The sequence below is a fragment of the Pongo pygmaeus genome, chromosome 9, assembly GCF_028885625.2.
Source record: "Pongo pygmaeus isolate AG05252 chromosome 9, NHGRI_mPonPyg2-v2.0_pri, whole genome shotgun sequence".
Classification (NCBI taxonomy): Eukaryota; Metazoa; Chordata; class Mammalia; order Primates; family Hominidae; genus Pongo; species Pongo pygmaeus.
Window position 1 is genome coordinate 9980842 of NC_072382.2, and position 18621 is coordinate 9999462.

The 18621-nt window shown below is 58.3% G+C and overlaps 1 protein-coding gene across 25 annotated transcripts in view; it reads left to right on the plus strand.

Annotated features, from left to right (window-relative positions):
* Window positions 1–2659: 2659 nt before the first annotated feature.
* The window catches only part of NRXN2 (neurexin 2), a 118160-nt gene continuing 102198 nt past the window's right edge, over window positions 2660–18621 (plus strand). For 18 of the 25 annotated variants that reach the window (XM_054441130.2, XM_054441149.2, XM_054441140.2 and 15 more), the window contains exon 1: window positions 13150–13894. In XM_054441130.2, the coding sequence (XP_054297105.2) occupies window positions 13165–13894 (730 nt within the window). In that variant the 5' untranslated portion in view covers window positions 13150–13164. Of the gene's footprint in view, window positions 3870–12920; window positions 13895–18621 lie in introns of those variants that run through there. The other 7 variants (XM_054441132.2, XM_054441150.2, XM_054441151.2 and 4 more) reach the window with 1 other exon arrangement.

The following is an 18621-nucleotide window of genomic DNA, read 5'->3' on the forward strand; positions in this document are numbered from 1 at the left end:
GTGTCTGGAGTCTTGGGGGAGAGAATCTTAGAAGCAGAAACCCTTGGAACATAAGAATCTTGGGGGGGGTCTAGGATCTCGAGGAGACCAGATCCTTGGACATCTAAAACTTGAAACTAGTAGGTCTTTGCACCAGAGAATTGCAGGGCCAGTGGTCATGCATACCCAAAGACTTCAGCCCAAGGCCGAAATTCCCTTGCTGGACAGGGGGCCTTTCAGCCCCTGCTTGGACGATTCCAGTAACAGGGCCCTCGCTGCAGGAATCCTGGGAGGGAGAGGGGCAGCGCAGAGTTGCTGGCTGTGGGGGAAGGGAGGGAGGGCCCTGGGCAGTCCGAGGGCCCTGCTGGGCTTGTGCCTCAGGGCGGGGGCTGCACTCCTCGGCCTTGCAGCCTCCTGGCCTTGTGCTGCTGCCAGCCGGAAGGACAGTGACTTCCAGAGGAAATGCATATCGATCCTGCTTTCAGCCTCCGGTGGCGGCTTCTTCCAACCCAGCTCTTCCCTCCTGAGCCTGCAGCACGGAGGTTTTGGGGGTCACTGCTACCTGAAGAAGGCTAAGGCCACCTCTGAGGCTGGTCTGGGAGTTTACTAAAGGTTCTGAAGCTGGGCCGGGCTGCCCCTGGGATCAGGAGACTCCAGACAGCAGTCCTGACAATGGGAACTACCTCCTCAGTCCCCCAAACTGGGAGGTGTCCCACAGCAGCTGTGGGATTGTCCTAGGGGTAGAGACCTGAGCACCTTCAACTCCGAAGCACAGTATCTGTGGGCCTGGCAGTGGCCTCAGTTCCCCCATGAGTGCCCCGGCCCCCCACCCCAGTGTTTCCCCACATCACATCCATCCCTGCTTTGAGACCCCACTCCCCCTGGCCTATTCTTTATTTTGGGTCACTCCCTTCTCTTTCCTGGTCATATCTCTCCTGCAGGCCTACCCTGTGTTGGGCCCCCCAGCCCTGTCTCTGCATCGGGTGGCCCCCTGCCCCTCCTTCTGTCCTCAGCCCCCTCTGCCCTTCCCCCTCTTGAGGCTGTAATATCCGTTTCACGATTTGGGGGCTGAGTTGCTATAACAACAGACGGTGATTGTGTTGTGAAGAGCAGCTCGCTCCTGTGCCGCCTGCCTCCTGCGCTGCCTCCATCCCTGCAGCCCAGTCGGCTCCTCTCCTCACCACCCTCCAGTTCCAGTCTGGCCTTTTCCTGGTGTGTGTGTGTGTGTGTGTGTGTGTGCGCACGCGCGCGCACGCGCATGCATATGTGTGTCCAGCTCTGCCTGCCCGGGATGTGACGTGTAGCAGTCTTCATGGTTGCATGTGTCTGAATTTGGTATCTAAGCTTCACATTGTATGTGCATGTGTGTGCATGGACGTGCTGTATCTGCTGTGTTTCCCCTCCCTCATGTGTCCCCCCTGGCCTTTACACATGGGAGAAGGGCATGTGCTCAGCACATCACCCAACTGTCCACATTGGGTAGGTGCCTGTGTGTGGTGTGTGGGTGGGTGTGTGTGTGGTATGTCTTGAAGTGGCAGGTCCCAAATGCTTAGGCAATCTGAACTTTGGACCTTGCAGAGAGGAGAGATGTCCCCGTAGGTGGGAGGGACAGGGAGGTGCAGCAGCTGTCCGGTGACCTTTTCTACCCTTGATGGGCAAAGCTGGGGGTGGGGAAAGGAGACAAGTGCTCATACTTACCTCCCTCCCTGCCCAGCCTCCTCTGTAAGGGTCTGAGTCTGTTTCTGTGAGCCATTGCACCTGTCTGTATGCCCTGATGCCTGGATGGGCAAGGGGTGTGTGTGTGTGTGTGTGTGTGTGTATGAGTGAGTGTGAGGAGGCTGCAGGAAGAGGAACAGTGGGGGATGGGCAGGAAAGCGGGCTGTGGGGTCAGAGAGGCGATTTCGCATTCATAGGCCCTGACTCAGCAGTTCCATTCTCTGGCTCCTTCATTGGCTTTGGTGGGGATGCCCTGAGGGTGTCTCCAAGGTCAGAGTGGGCCCTAAGTCTGGGACCTGGCTTAGGGATCACCCTTCTCGACTCCTAGGAAAAACTCCTTGCAGCCTGGGTACCCCTCTTATCCCTTCACAGGCTGGGGAAGGAGGTTCCCTCCGGGGGGGTTGGTGTGTGCGTTAAGCCACTCAGTAATTGACCACTCTCTTCAAAGTGCTTAGGCAGGGGTCCAGGATGACTGTGGGCAGGTCCCCTGGGTGCACCTGTTCTGGGCATGCATTAGTTGCCTGGTGTAGATACCTGTGTGCACAAGTGTGTGTGTTCTTGGGCAGTATATGCTTCCTGTGGGTGTGTTACCATGGTGGGGCATTTCTGCAGGTGTTCTTGTGTGTCTCTGGGAATGCCCAGTGTTCATAGATAGGTGTGCATGGCTGTGAGTGCCCCGATGTGCGTGCATTGGTGGTTGAATGTAAGTGTTCTTGCATGTTGCCTCTGGCTGAGGAAGTGTCAACTACCACCAGCTTTGCAGATCACAGACCCTGCAACAGAAATCAGGGTCCTGGAGTGAGCTGGCAGAATGGTCTGGTGCGCGCGCGCGCGCGCGCACACACACACACACACACACACACACACACACACACACACACACACACACACACACACACACAGTCTCTCACTGTCTCATTCAGCAGCCCAGTGACCAACCTCGGGGTATACACACTAGGTGCCAGTGTGTGTACACTTTTATTGGCGGAGTGAGTGAAGGGTGTCCCCCAGTCCCCCACACTCATACACATGCACAGTGATGCATGTACCCTTACAGGAGAGACCTGCGCCCCCCAGCACCACTCTAACTGAAACTCATGGATGGGAGGAGGAGAACAGAGAAGGGGGCTGCTGCCAGGTGCCCTCAGTCACCAGGCATGTGCAGCCGCAACCCCGCCCCCACACTTACTCGTACCCTAGTCCAGGGTTCCAGGCAGAACTGAGAGTGTGGCCTCAAACTCTGGGATTCCCATGAGGCAGGACTGGGAAACCCCCAAGTTCCTAGGTCTACCCCGCCCCCGTCTCTGCCTTTCCTTCCCCCACTGCCTCCGTCTTTATCCCAGCAAAGCCCCTTCCTCTTCAGTTCTGGGGGCTCCAAGCCAGGGGCCCTCCGGACGGTGGGAGGCGGGGGCCAGGCTACCGGCTGGAAAAAGCCCCCAGCAGCCGTGGACCCATCGAGTCCCCCTTCTCTAGGCTCCTCGAAGCCCGGGCCCGCCCCTGGGCGTAGCCAGCAGAGGGCGCTGCGGCCCAGGCCCCGCACCAGCCCTGCTCCCGCGGCGTCCCAAGTCGGGGTCCACAGCCTCTCCTTCGGCTTGTCCCAGCCCCTGCGCTGCGCGAACACCCGCTGGCCGTGGGGGCAGGGTGCGGGACCCAAGGCCCCGAACTAAGGGGCGAGGGGCGAGGGTGCTTGGGTTCCCGGAAAAGACACTGAGGCCGGGTTTGGGGCCCGCCTGGTTGGGGGCCCGAGCGCCCGAGAACCTCGAGAGGCTGGGAGGAGCGCGGGTGCTGGGGTCCGGGACGCCTGGGTCCCGCGCGGGGGAGGGAGTGGGCCTGTGGAGCCGCCGGACTGGCAGCTTCTGCGCCCTTTCATTGGCTGCGCTGCTCGCCCGTCAGCGCAGCGTGGTCCAATGCGCGCGTCTCGGGGGCGGGCACTGGTGCTGATGCTGCCGTCAGTCGGTGTTGCAGGGATGCGGCGGCGGGAGCAGCCGCCCTGACTCGCGGAGCATCCTCCTCGGAGAGGCACCGCGGCGGGGCGGGCGGGCGGGGACGCGGCGGGGAGCGAGAAAGGCGCGAGGCGGCAGACACTGCTAGCCCTGGCTCTGCCACCCGTCGGAGACGGGGCGGCCCTGTAGCTCTGCTACCCACCCTCCGGCTTCTGGCACCCCGAGAACCAGGTAAAATGGGGGGGGGGGCTGCGGCGGAGACGGGCGGGGGGCGGGAGCCGATCGGGGGAGGGGAGCGGATCGGAGGGGGCGAGGGAGGCAGGACGGATGAATTGGGGGGCGGGGGCGCCGCGCTGAGAGGGCTGGCCCGGTGACAGCGAGAAGGCAAAGCCGCTGGGGGCTTGGGGGTCGGAGGCTCCTGTGGAAGGGGCACTGGCCCTGAGAGCTGGGGAGAATGGGGAGGGGTGGGAGGAAGGGTCTTTGGGGGAAGGGATGGAGAGAGAAGGAGGAGCATCCAGAGGACTGAGAGGGGGTTCTAAAAGGGGGGGTCCCCAGTCTGTGCTAGCCCCAGAGGCTTGAAGCAGCGCCGGGCCAGAGGAGCTGTTGTGTTCTGGAGGGTCTAACAAGCGAGAAACTGGGCTTCGTGGGAGGAGAGGAGAGGGGGCTGGAGAAGAGAGAGAAGTGGAGAGGGAAGGAAAGGGGCCAGGCCAAGGGCTTTGTCCTGAGGGGACCCACTGAGGACCAGGCTTTCCTGGGGGATGGGAGCCAAGGGGAGAAGAGGTTATTGGGAGAGAGCAGAGGGGAATGTGCCAAGGTGCTCCAGGCAGAGATGGGTCTGTGCTGGTGGAGAGCTGGGAAAGATGGGGTCTGAGGGAGAGGAGCGGAAGCTTGCGGGGGAAGGCTGGGGGTGATGAGACAGGGAGACTGGGAAATCAGTAGGAGGGGGCTTTGCTGGGGTGGGAATGCGCTGGGGGCGGTGACAGGGTTCTGGTCAGAGTGCTGCAGGGGGAGAGGAAGCTGCAGGGCCCTTGGCTTGCTCCCCCACCCCTAAAGAGGAAGGGACCATTTCTCATGACCCAGCCTCCTCCCCCAGCTGAAGCAGCTGTCTTCCCTGGGGTCTTTGGGTTGGGGTATGAGCCCTTGAACCCTTGATGGGCTCTTGGGGAACAATTAGCTTTGGGGTGCTGTTGTCTCCTTTACTCTCACCCCCCTCCTGAGTCTTGGGAGAGGGCATTCGATGCCTCATTGAGCTAGCAAGGGCTGGGAGGGGCTTTTTCTTGGTATCTGGAGGTGAAGGAGGAGGCTGTCCACCTGGAATAATGAAATAGATTTTTAGGGGGTGGGTTTTGGGTCCCCAGTCCCTTGGCTGCCCTGGGGGCTTCCAGATAGCCCTGTTTTTGTATGTGGTGGCGGGTGGGCGTCTCTCCTCTTCCCTTCATTCTTATCCTTCCCTGTTGTCTACCTTCCCAGTGTCTGGGTGTTCCTTTTTGGGGAGGGTGGACATTAGGGTCTTACTTTCTCTGTCTTCTGCCAGAGAAGGAGAAAGAAAGAAGGGAGAGGGAAGGAGAAGGGGAAGGAGGTCTGCAGTCCGCTCACTGTGAGGCCTTCTGTTTTGTGGGTGCTTCAGCCCCTCAGTCCCTACCTCCTCTTGCTTCCAGAGATGGCTCCAGGGATGCTGGCATCTGAGGTGTGGCTGGATCTTTTGGGAGACAGGGGAGAAGGGTCTGGCTGGGGGCTCTTCATTCATGCTAGTGGAAGTGTTCTCAGACCCATCCTATCCTCAGATCCACAGGGGTGGGCGGGATAGACCAACCAGCCACGGCTGCTGGGCAGTTCTTTCCAGGAGCCCGGGCCTGGGCTGAATCCATATGACAGTGGAGTACTGAGAGGAGGGGCTGGGTGCGTGAGTGGCTGGTGGGGACCCCTCTTTCCTTCCAGGCTCAGTCACTACCCAGGTCCAGCTGCTCCCTCCCGCTTGCCCTTGCCAGTGACACAGACACTCTGACAATGATACACGCGCTCGGTGGCACCCACCCAGACACACACCTACACAGGCACACACACCTGCGTACACAATACACCTCCTGGCAGCATACCGCCCACACTCCCCACCCAGAGAGGCTGCCACCTCGTGCCTGCCTCCTTGAGACCTCCCCCAGGCACCTTGCTGTCATGTACACAACACACACACGGCCACTACGTGCCCCCAGAGCCCCCAGAGCCCCCAGTGCAGCACTGCCAGCCCTCACCCTTGGATGCACACAGCCCCCATCCAACCACTCACCTCCCCAGGCTCACAGCCATCGCAGACACACCTGTGCTTCTTCCTCATACACCTTCAGTCCTTGCAACACACCCTCTCCTTCCAGACACCCCATCCCTCCCAGGTCTACACAGCACGTGTGCACACCCTCCCAGACACACCAGTCCCTGCCCCCCAGCAAGCTCATCCTGAAGTACCATGTGCATGTCTGTCTGGGTGCTGAACACTTTGCCCCAGGCCTTTGTGTGTGTGCACGTGTGTGTGCACACCAGCACATGTTTGCTAACACACTTTATGCTGTGGCTCACCCCCTAAACCTCTCTTCTACTTTCTCTCTCTCTCACTCACTTATCTTTGTACCTTTGGCCCAGGGCCTCTTACCCCTCCTGGCCACAACCACGACCCTTCCCAGTGGAGTCTAGCCCCCAGCTACACCTGGCTTCCCTGGGAGCCTTCCCATTTCTAAGTGGCCCCACCCCCTGCATCAATCCTCAGGCACAGGGGCCCCTGCACCTGCCTGTGCACTGGAGACACTGTCCTTTCATTCTCAGCTCCCAAGCCCAGCCCCCACGGGGATGCCCCGATTGTGTGTCCTCACACGCCACCCACCTTGCTGCTCCATCTGTTGGTGCAGCTCCCTCGCCCCTGCCCTTTCCACACTGATGGGCCTGTGGGCTCTCAGAGACTCATTCAACAAATAGTCTGTGCACACTTTCAGGGATGCGTGTGGCACCTTGTTATTTACGAAGCTGCTTCCCCACTGCCACCACCACTGTTTGGCATGGTAGGGTGAGGGTGAAGGTGGGACTCCGCTGTGCTCCTCAGTGAGCCTCAGTTTCCTCACCTGTGAAATGGGATCCTCATCCCTACCTAGTGGGATGTTACAAGGACTCACTGAGAGGACAATGATGGCAATGATAGTAGTAACAAGTATGTTTATTGTGTACCTACTGTGTGCCTGGCCTTGTGCGAAGTACTCTGTAAACCTTACTTTGATGTATTTGTCAGGCACATAGAAGGTCCCCGTAAATGGTAGCTATTTTTATTGTCATTATCATAACCTTCCCTGCAGGCACACACACACACACACACACACACACACATGCACACACACATCTGTCATAGATACCTTTAGGAACATTCCCAGGCACCTCATGCTTACTCACAAGGCCGCCCCTGGAAGCCATCTGTCCCCCTCTGCATCACTGGGGTGCACCCGCCCAGGCTGCTGTGCCCCAGCTGTGCACAGCATAGGTAAGCTTGGTGCTTATCCCTCCCACCACCTACCTCCCTGCTCCCATGCACCTGTCCTCCGGCCCCCACTCCACCGAGTCATTCCATTGCGCCTCTGTCCCCAGCCCACCCGCTTCCCCAGCTCCATGAGGCGGCAGCAGCCTCGTCCTGTGCACCCCGAGCTACCAGCTCCTGGGCCCAGCCCGCTCCATGCTTCTCTCCATGACACAGAGAGCTGCTTGGGGACCTGCGGACATGGCTACTCATGCCCAGCCCACCCTGGCATGGGACTCCGACTTATCTTTAGACCTGTTTGTTCCTTCTACTGCCCTCTGAGTCAGGACAATTGACCAGCAGAGTTGACGAGGACACGAGGGATAGGGATTAGACAGAACCAAATCTGAATCCCAGCTCTGCCATTTATGATCTGTGGGACCTTGGGTGGGTCCCTTCTCCCCTTTCAGTATCTATTTCCTCATCTGTAAAAGGGGCAGTGATAATACTTGTCTTGCTTACTTTTCTCACCAAGCCCTGGTGAGGATCAAAGGAAACACTAGGCACTCAGTACTGCAAACTGTAAAAGGCCAAGATGAGAAGTTTCAAAAAAATCATTAATACGACACACTTTTCTTTTCACACATTAGTCTATGCCAGGCAGTGTACTAGGAGCTTTATGTATGTTAATTCTAATTTTGACAACACTATTATTATCTCTATTTTATACATAAAGAAAGTGAAGCACAGAGAGGCTGAGTAACTTACCAAAGGTCACACAGCTGGATAGGGGTAGAGCTGGCATTTGAACCCAGGCTTCGGAGCCAGTGCCTCTAACCACTGTGCTGTCTTGTTTCTGCTGCTGCTGAGGTTGTGGCTGGGTGTGGAAAGGCATGGGGTCTTCCCTTTTTTCTGCCAGATCATCACGGCTGGAAGGAAGGGGAGGTAGCAACTGTTCGCCATCGGCCAATCTTGCCTGGAATTTCAGGGGGGAGAGGGGACCCTCCAAAAAACATTCTGCACCTGAAAAGGACCTCAGGGGTCAAGCAGTCTGCTGTCCTCTTCCATATGATTCAAGAGCCTCCCCCACACTGAGCCTCTCTGAGCAGCAGTCATCCGGTCTCACCTCGAACACCTCCACAGACGGGGAACTCACCACCCCCCGAGGCAGCCTACTCCACTGTTGGATGCTTTAGATTGCCAGCCAGCAAGTTTCTCTTTAGCCTGAGCCAGAATCTCCCCCCATAGCACGCACTTCTCCCACCTGTCCACGGGCTGCCTTCTGGGGCCACCAGAATGTGTGTAAACCCAGCTCTTCCTCCCTGGCGCCTGGAGGAGGCCCCTGCTGTCTCACTCCCAGCTGGCATGAGAGGATGCTGGCGTGAGGAGAGGAGAGCCAGAGGGAGGCCGGCATCCCCATGGCTGGAGGTGTGTGTATGGGCGTGTGTTTGTGTGTGTGGGCATTGACAGAGAGGGGGCTGTGTGGATGCGGGGAGAGGGCCCCTGGCCAGGGGCTCTGCTTGTGTGGGCATGGATCACCATTTGCATACTTGCCCCTGATGGTGTAGGGCTGAGGCCTTTGGTCAGGTTGGAGGGCCCAAGTCTAGGTCAGCAAGTGCAATGGGAAGTGTCTGGAAGGGAAGGCCAGCGACTTTGGTTCTAGTCTTGCTTTTCTGTGTGATCCCCTGCCAGCTCACTGCCCCTCCCTGGGACTCAGTTTCCACATCAGGAAAAAAGAGAGAAGATGAACCCCATGAGCTCTGAGGTCTCTGTCTCCCAGTCCCAGGAGTGGGCTTTAGAGTGGGGCACCTGAGAGAGCCGTGTCCCCTGTGAAGGCCAGATCAGAGGAGGGTGGGCTCTGAGCCCCAGACACAGGGGTGAAAGAAATGCCTTGGAGCCCTCACACCCTTTACCTGGACTGTAGCCTTGGGCAAGTGAATTCATCATTCTAAGGTCGGCTTCCTGGTCTGTAAGCCTGAGTGACAAAACGACCTCCTGGAAGCCGAAGGATTGACTAAGACAGTGCACATGGGGTCCAGCCTGGTGTCTGATGCAGACGGAGCCCAAAGTTTGCAGCCCAGAGGCTTCAGTGGCACTGGCCTCGCCATGGGAAGATGAGGAGGAGGCTCTGGCCTAGGAGGACCCAGGAAGAGTTATCCGGAGAGGGTAATGTTGAGTTATCGGGAGAGGGTAATGTTGGGGAGAGGCAGCAGAAGTCCTGAGGGCAGCCTAGCCACCCCCTGCCCCACCCACTCCAGCTCTGGGCACCACTGGCCCAAGGCTGCTGAGTCTATCTGTGGGTGGGGGCAGGGTGGGAGGCACTAGGGAGCTGACTGGGTATTAGAACCCCAGGATTACTCGGGAGGTCAGCTCCCCAGAGGTGTGGCGGCTCTGGGCCAGCAATGGGTGGCAGTGTGCACTGCACTGACGTCAGTGAGCAGACAGGTACCCCAGGGCCAGCCTGGCAGTGTCCCTGCACTGGCAGTGGGCAATGGAAGAAGAAAAGTGGGCCTTGGGGGGGGCAGTACCTGGACGCTGTGGGTGCAGGGCGGCTTCCTCTGCACTGCATAAACCTGGGGAGGAGCTGTTGCCTTGTACAACTCCAGGAGACACCGTTTACTTGATGTGGTCGTGTGAGGCAATGACCCTGGCCTGTGGGGAGACCTCTGGAGAAAGGGTTGCTGCTGAGTTCCAGGAGCTCAGGAAGGATGGAGCATCCCAGGGTAGCAGGAGCCCCCTGTGTTCTGGGAGAAGGGTGGGTTGGAGGCTGGGTCGGCAGCAGCCTGGGCCTGGGGTGGGAGAGGCGCAGGGAGGGGAAAGGCGAGGGGAAGAGCAGCAAGTTTCCTGGACACTGGGTGGGGGAATGGAAAGGACCCAGGTGTCTGCTCGCTCACTCCTCCTGGGGCCATCTCTACCTGGCAAGCGTGAAGCTGCCCCAAGGGTCTGTGGATCCCGGGGGAGAGAGGACTCAGGGAGTGCTGGGGCTTCCTCCTGGTTAGCCCCGCAGTCCCTGTGCCCCCAGTGGCCTGGCTGGCCTCTGCTGCAGAGCTGTGGGCTGCGGGGAGAATGAGTAATGAGCCTTGAGGGGCCGCAGGCCCAGACCCTGCTTCCGACCCTCCCTGGAGGCACCACATAAGCCCAGCCTCTGCCCCTGAACCGGCTCACAGAAGCCTGCCTGCACGGCACCCCTCCCACTCTCCCTCCACACGGACCAGTAGAACCTCCACCTCCTGGACTCTCACCCACTTTGTCCCCCTGCCCCTCCACCCAGATAACATTCCCTTTGGCTCTCAGGACCCAGGCGTCTGCCTTCCAGCCTCTGGCAGCCTCCCCACCATCTTTCACTCTATCTGTCCTCCCCCAACTTCCTGCCCCTAGCCTTTCCCACAGAACCCGTCTGCCATCTCCCTAAAGGGTGGTGGATGTGACCATGGCAGGGGGACTGGGATGGGCATGGGGCGGGGGAAACAATCCCTCCTGTTCTGAGCTTGGGGATGACTGGACAGCAGCACGAAATCCTTTTCCCTCCGCCAGCGGAAATCAATAGCTAATTAATTCTCTCCCCAAAATAGTGTCCGGAGGTGGGGGTGGGTGCTGGGAGAGCAGCAGACAGAGGCTAGGCCAGGCCAGACTGAGATGGAGACCCTAGCAGGGAAGGAGGGAGGGAGGCTGGTCACTCTTCTGGCCACAGGGTTGTCCCTTTGCTGAGGGTCTTTGGCTACCGCTTCTGGAAAAGAGGGAAAGCTTAGACCTTTCCCTCTCCCAACGCCTGAGGAGCCCCCTTCCCTGCCCTGGGCTGGGGATGCTTGTGTGTGGGGGGTTGAGGGCGTCAATCAGGCTGGGAGCAGGTGCTGCATTTAATTTGATTGGCTAATTAGCCCGCACATGTTAATTATCTCCATTACCCAATGAGGAGAGGCAGTGGCAAAGCTATATATAACCCGACAGTGTTTGTAAGGAGTGGGGGTTGCTTGCCTGGATCTCCTACCCACTGCCCGGGCAGAGGCAGTCCTTGGAGGGGTATTGGGGCAGGACATTCAGGTCCCCATTGGAGCCTTGTAGGATTGGGAGGGCAGCAGTCAGGAGCTGGATGGCAGGACCTGAGGGCTGAGCTTTACTGGCCTCTTGGAGATGGCTCCCCCAATGCTCCCGACTACCTTCTGAGGCCTTTTCTGCCCCACCTTCCTCTGCACACGTGTCACTCTCCAGATGCCCCCTCACTATGGTTTTTTAGGGGGTCCCTCGTTTCCTCCCACATAGCTCTTCGGCTCCTCACTGCACCTCTGCAGGCTTCCCCTCCCGAAGTCAGCCCTCTCCTTATCTTCTGGGTCTCACCTCACTGAGCTACACCTGTGGCTGTCCTGTGCTTGTCTATTTCCTGGGGATGCTGGAGTCGAGCAGACTTGGATCTGAATCTCAGTTCCCCGCTGACTGGCCGTGTGACCTTGGGCGAGTCCCCAGATCTCTTTACCTGGGTTTCCCTGGTGGTTAATGAGAATAATGGGACTTCTCAGAGTGATTAAGTAAAATGACATTTGTAAAAATGCCCAGCACCCAGGGCTCTGACAAATGCTGTTTGGATTTGGAATTTAATTTTCTCTGTCTTTTCTTTCATTTCTCCCCGCTAGGCCACCTTTCTCCTCCATTACTCTTCCATCTCTGTTACTTTCCAGGCGCTTCCTCTCCTTCCTCTTTCTCTCCCCTCTTGCTTCAGTCTTTCCCTGTCTCTTCCTAAACTCTAGCCCCTCCCTGCTTCTCTCCCAGGCTTCTCCCCACCTCCTTCTCTCCCTCCCTCCCCAAAATAAAATCAATGCAATATTCAGGAGGGTTGTTGGATATAAATAATTACGACTTGGAGTTTAATGAGATGCAAATTCCCCTCCCCGGCGTGGGGTATAAATTGCTCTCTGACAGCCCGTTACAAGGGTAATCATTTCAGAAAGGCAATTTTATGCAAATGAGCCTGCCTGCCTCCTGGTGGCTCCCCCAATCTTGGGTGGGGGGTGGGCAGAGGGAACTGAGGGGTGAAGAGAACCCAGGTAGTGGGGCCAGTCCTGAGGCTGAGCACCGAGAGCTGGAAGTTGAGGATGACAGACATTTAGCTTCAGAAAGGACCTGGGTTGGTAAGCAGTGAGGCTGGGGCCTGGGAAGGGGTGAGCGTGGTTTCGGGGGAACTGGAGGCACAGAATTGGATGCCTGAGTCCCTGCTTGGATGGAGAGGGCTTGGGGCCTGGATATCTGGGTCCTGGCTGGCTTCTCTCCCTTGCCCCCTTCCCAGTCTGGTTACCCTGTGATACCATCGACGAATTGGCATTTAATTAATCCCAATGAATTATTTAGCAACTTCATTATCCAGTATCAAGAGCTGATGAGAGGAACAGTGGCTGGAGGTGGGAGCCAGGCAGAGGTTGGGCGGTTCAGAGAAGGGGCTGGGGTCACCAGGCACAGGAGAGTTCCCAGGCCTCGCTCAAGGAGCTGGCCTTGGTCCTGACACTCGGGTCCTTTGAGAGGGTGAGGGCGCGGGCTGATGGGTTGGGCTCCTACCGGGCTCAAACGTGTCACCTCTCCCTGTCCACATCTCAAACCAATGCTGCCCCTAGTGCGTGCCATCTCTCCTAAATGCTGGCCCCCGGAATCCGTGTCTCTTGCCTCGGGACCCTCTGCAGGTCAGGGCCTCTCTAAGTTCTGCAGGGGAACAGTCTGGTGCCTGGTGATAGGAGTGGGGAGCCCGGCACCGACGGCCCCTCTCATTGGAGCCCCTCATTAACCCTTTCCTCTCTGTTCTCCCGCAGGCATCCCTCCCCGCTCTTCCGTCGGAGCCCGCGGCGGGGGAGGGGCGCCGCCGCCACCGCTCCAGGGAAGCCGGCGCCTGGGCCTCTGCGCGCCTCGCCCCGCGGCCAGGCCCATGGCACTGTGAGCCGGCAAGGGAGCCCCGCTCGGCGCGGGGAGCGCCCGGCCCCCTCCCGCCCCATGCGCCCGCGGCTCTGAAGCCTGAGCGGGGGCCAGGGGCCGGGCGGGGCCGGGGCCGCCGGAGGCATGGCGCCCGGGAGTCGGTGGCGGCCGACATCGCCGCCCCTGCTGCTGCTGCTGCTGCTGGCGCTGGCGGCGCGCGCGGACGGCCTGGAGTTCGGCGGCGGCCCCGGGCAGTGGGCTCGCTACGCGCGCTGGGCGGGCGCGGCGAGCAGCGGCGAGCTCAGCTTCAGCCTGCGCACCAACGCCACGCGCGCGCTGCTGCTCTACCTGGACGACGGCGGCGACTGCGACTTCCTGGAGCTACTGCTGGTGGACGGCCGCCTGCGGCTGCGCTTCACGCTTTCGTGCGCTGAGCCCGCCACGCTGCAGCTGGACACGCCGGTGGCTGACGACCGCTGGCACATGGTGCTGCTGACCCGCGACGCGCGCCGCACGGCGCTGGCGGTGGACGGCGAGGCCCGCGCCGCGGAGGTGCGCTCCAAGCGGCGCGAGATGCAGGTGGCCAGCGACCTGTTCGTGGGCGGCATCCCGCCCGACGTGCGCCTCTCGGCGCTTACGCTGAGCACCGTCAAGTACGAGCCGCCCTTCCGCGGCCTCTTGGCCAACCTGAAGCTGGGCGAGCGGCCCCCCGCGCTGCTGGGCAGCCAGGGCCTGCGCGGCGCCACCGCCGACCCGCTGTGCGCGCCCGCGCGCAACCCCTGCGCCAACGGCGGCCTCTGCACCGTGCTGGCCCCCGGCGAGGTGGGCTGCGACTGCAGCCACACGGGCTTTGGCGGCAAGTTCTGCAGCGAAGGTGAGCCCCGGGGAGCGGCCGCCCGGTGCCTGGGCGCGGGAGTGAGGGCCTGGGGCGCTTCGTGGGGGTCGGAGTCTGTGTGGGCTCCTGAGGCACGGGGGCCGGGCGCGAGGGCTTGTGAGTGGGTGCGAGCGCTCCAGGGCTGCGGGGACGCGTGTCCGGGCCAGGGCGGGTGGGGTTGGCGGTGGGCGGGGCGAGCGGGCGTGGCCGGCGTGGGCGTGGTCAGCGTGAGTCCTGCGGCGACCTGTGGGCAGCCTGTGTGGTCAGGTTCTGAAGGGGCTGCTGAGGGTGGGGTGCATGAAGCCCCGTGGGCTCGGTGGGTGAGGGTCTGTGAGGCGTTCTTGAAGGCTTGTAGGTGGGGGTCTGCGTGGACAGGGCCCATTAAAGGCTGTGGGCGGGGACCATGGAGCCCCTGAAGGACAGTGGTTGGGGCTTGTGCATAGGGCGGGGCCTCGTATGAGGCCGTGAGGGGCGGTGAGTGGGGCTGGTGTGGAAAGGCCAGTGTGGGTGGGGCTTATGAGACAGGGGGCGGGACCTCGTGTGAGGCCGTGTGGGGCTGTGAGTGGGGCCTGTGTGGAAGGCCAGTGTGGGCGGGGCCTAGGAAACAGGGGGCGGGACCTCGTGTGAGACAGTGAGGGCCTGTGAGTAGGGCCTGTGTGGAAGGCCAGTGTGGTCTGGGCCTACGAGACAGGGCAGACCTTGTGTGAGGCTGTGAGGGGCTGAGTGAGGTCTGTGTGGAAGGCCAGTGTGGGTGGGGCCTATGAGACAGGGGGCTAGGCCTCATGTAAGATCGTGAGGGGCTGAGCAGGGCCTGTGTGGAAGGCCAGTGTGGGCGGGGCCTATGAGACAGGGGGCGGGGCCCCATGTGAAACGGTGAGGGGCTGAGTGGGGCCTGTGTGGAAAGGCCAGTGTGGGCAGGGCCTACGAGACAGGGGGCGAGGCCATGTGGCGGGGCTTTGGGGCAGGGGGCGTAGTCGACAGTGGGTCGCAGTCTTTGAAGGTCCGCGAGCGAAGGGCGGGAAGTGCGGCCTGTGCGTCCTGGACAAGCACTAAAGGATGAGGGCCTAGGCGTGAGGACGCTGAGTGTGAGAAGGGCACGATGGCCATGCCAGCGCAGGCGAGGGAGAATGGGGATTGCGAGGCTGTGGCCAGGAAGCGAGTGCTTCTTTTTCACCACAGAATCCTCAGAGCGCCTCCGAAGAGTAAAGGGAAAACGAGGGAGAGGGTGGCTGAGGCTTCTCAGGCTCCTGACGAGGAGTGGACAGTTTGGGTGAGGGGCAGAGATGGCCAATAGTCTCTCTCGATGACAGACGGGGCGTGGAGGCTCTGAGAGCGTGGGGTTTGGTGGGAGATTGCTGGGCTGGACAGGGCGAGGTGGGACCCTGGGCCGTGGGGCTGACTATGGAATGGCGCTTGGGAGAGAGGCTCATCGGAGGGAGGGGTCCAGCCAGCACCCGCGCTGCCCGAGGCCGAGAGTCTGGCCAAGACCGTGAAGTGGTGAAGTGCGGGCGGGTCCTGGGCTGAGCGGCCTGGGGCAGGGCGTTGGTGTCGGGGGGCAGGGGTCGCTGAGGCGAGGAGGCACTTGGAGGAGCCTCTTCCATTAGGGTCTGGCTGGGCGTGGGGAGGGGCTCTCCCATCAGTCTGGGGGCGGCGCATGCGCATCTCTCCCTGCCCCTCGTCTCCGTTCTTCCAGCTCGTGTGTGCCTCAGGCCTGCCCTTCTCTCCTCTGGTCCCTCTAGAAGCTGTGGGCCACTCAGCGGTTGTGTGTGTGTGTCCGTCCCCCCAGAAGCAGAGGCTTTTGAGGGAGCGTGTGCATGTGCACGTGTGCGCCAGCAACATGTATGTGGCCCGGCACTGCTTTGGGTATAGGTGTCCTGTGGCTGTGTGCCTGTGGACAGCCATGTGGCCCAGCCTGCAGGTGTGGCCCTGGGTGTGGGAAGCCTGCACTTGGGAGAGTCGTTTGCCTATGTATCTGTAGTTGTTGTCGATGAATACATCCAAAAGTTCTGGGGATTGTTTTCTTGGGGTTATTGGTACAAGGTTGTGGGATACGTCATCAGGAACTGTGTATTAAGCTGACACCTTCTCACCCTTTCTCCAAGAAGTTCAGGTGTTTCCTAAACTGTGAAATTCTGTGTTGGTGTGTGTTTGCCTGCGTGTAGAGGCCCACGAGTCTGGCAGTGTGTATTTGACGTGTGAATGGGTCTGTTTGAATACCAGTGTTTGCAGATAGGAGCCTAGTGCCTAGTAGAGTGAGTAGTTCCCAAGTGTGAGGGTGTCTGCTCATGTGCTTGTGTTTTAACGTGAGGCCTCAGTAAGACAGCCGGATTGTATGAGGACTCTTTCTTTCCAGAACCTTAATTTGATCCTCTGGTTCCTTTACTCTTCCCCCAAAGCCTGCCTAAGAAAACAGGATGAACCATCCTCTAATTTGATGGAGGGAAAGCTCGAGCTACGGGAGGTTAGGGTAACTGGTCCCTGGCCTCATTGTGGCTGAATTGGGCTTGGGTGTTTGAAAAATGCAGCCAGAGGCACCTTGGTCAACCAGAGCCTTTGTATCCATTCTCTGAGAGGATTCATTGGCCAGAGGCTTCCAGTGAGGCAAACAGGTGCATGCTTCTGAATACGGGTTGTGTGGTTGTGTGTCTAAGATATGTTTGAATAACTGTGTGAGAGGGATGGCTGTGTGTATAATATGGCTTGGTATCAGATGAATGTTTGTGTCAGCTGTGGTGAAGCTGTGAGAGATGGTTGAATATGTGTATCTGACCCATTGTGTGTGTGTGTGTCTGTGTGTGTGAGAGAGAGATTCATATAAGAAAAAGAAACATGAGCTGGGTGCGGTGGCTCACACCTGTAATCCCAGCACTTTGGGAGGCTGAAGCGGGCAGATTACTTGAGGTCAGGAGTTCGAGACCAGCCTGGCCAACATGGTGAAACCCCGTCTCTACTAAAAATACAAAAATCAGCCAGGCATGGTGGTGGGCGCTTGTAATCCCCACTGCTTGGGAAGCTGAGGCAGGAGAATTGCTTGAACCTGGGAAGTGGAGGTTGCAGTGAGCCAAGATGGCACCACTGCACTCCAGCCTGGGTGACAGAGTGAGACTCTGTCTCAAAAAAAAAAAAAAAAAGAAAGAAAAAACAAAAGAGAAAGTGAGATATAAGGTGGGTGCCAGCTGGTAGGGGCAGGGTTGCCTGTGTATATGTGGAGTGTGTGTGATGTGTGTGTGGTATCTGTTGAGAGAGCAGTGCTTTGTGGTAAAGGGGGAGGGTTGTGTCTTTATTCATTTCTGCATTCCCAGCACCTAATCTGGTACCAGGCACTTAGTGGGTGTTTGACAAAGATTTGTGGAATGAATGGAGAGATATTAATAAGTAATTGAGAGAATAAAGGCTTGAGGCAAAGCTGTATGTACATATGAAAACATGTATGTATATATTTTCAGATATATGTTGTGGGTGGGCTTGGGGGTTGTAGGCACTGATTGCATCTGGAGATGACAGACACAGCAACAACCCTGCTGATCCCCTTCTTTTCTCTCCTCACTCTGCAACCTCATTTCTTCTTCTATTTGTTCCTTATTTCCTAGGTAGCTTTTATAATATCCTGTGCTCATTATACTTCGAGTACTTTCTCATCCAGTCAAGGAGGAAAGGCATGGGCTCCCATGGTTGGGTATTGGGGTGAGGAAGGAAGACTTTAAGGGGAGCAGGCCTGGCTCCTGCTCTCTGACACAGCTCTAGGGGTCAGAATCCCCAGGCTTCCTTGGAGTTATAATCACTTTATCATCTGTTGTGAACGGTTCCCAACTCTTTCTGAGACTGAGGACTATTTTTTTTTTTTTTTTTTTTTTTGAGATGGAGTCTCGCTGTGTGCCTAGGCTGGAGTGCGATGGCACGATCTCAGCTCACTGCAATCTCTGCCTCCCGGGCTCAAGCGATTCTCCTGCCTCAGCCTCCTGAGTAGCTGGGATTACAGGCGCCCGCCACTATGTCCAGCTAATTTTTGTATTTTTAGTAGAGACGGGTTTTCACCATGTTGGTCAGGCTGGTCTTAAACTCCTGACCTCAAGTGATCCTCCCGCGTTGGCCTCTCAAAGGGCTGGGATTACAGGTGTGAGCCACTGCACCTGGCCAACTGAGGACATTTTTAAAAGTCAGTAATTCACAGTACCCCTTCTAAAGTAGTTATTATTTTTATATCTGTTTAGTGTGAGTATAAATGACCCAAAGCCACTGTGAATTTGGAAAAGCTTTTAGATGACTTTGATGTTATATTTGCCATTGTGGTTAATAAAATATACATTAGAAAAATGGTTTTAGCTTTATATGCAAGATGTTACAATCTGCCTTCAGATGTTTGGTGTGCATACGGATTTGTGTATCCTTTGGAATCCCTCCTGCTCTCCCAGGGTCTGGGCTTACTCATTGACAGAGAACCTCCATGCTAGGAAATTTGCATTTTCCCTCTCTCTCTCAGGGATCTGGCCACACGTAATTGAAGACAGAGCTCAGTGGGAGTGGCTGAGAGTCTGTCTACCGTTGCTGATTATCTGCCAAAGCTGGGATAGAGTAGACTGGGATCTTGCAATGGTTTGCATGTCAGTGCTTCCTCATGTCACCTGTGTGTGTGGAGAAGGGGCTAAAAAGGGATTAAAGAAGAAGGGATGTGCAGGCATGTGTGTGAGACCTCAGGTGGAGTGATGATGCAGGTGTTTAGGACAGAG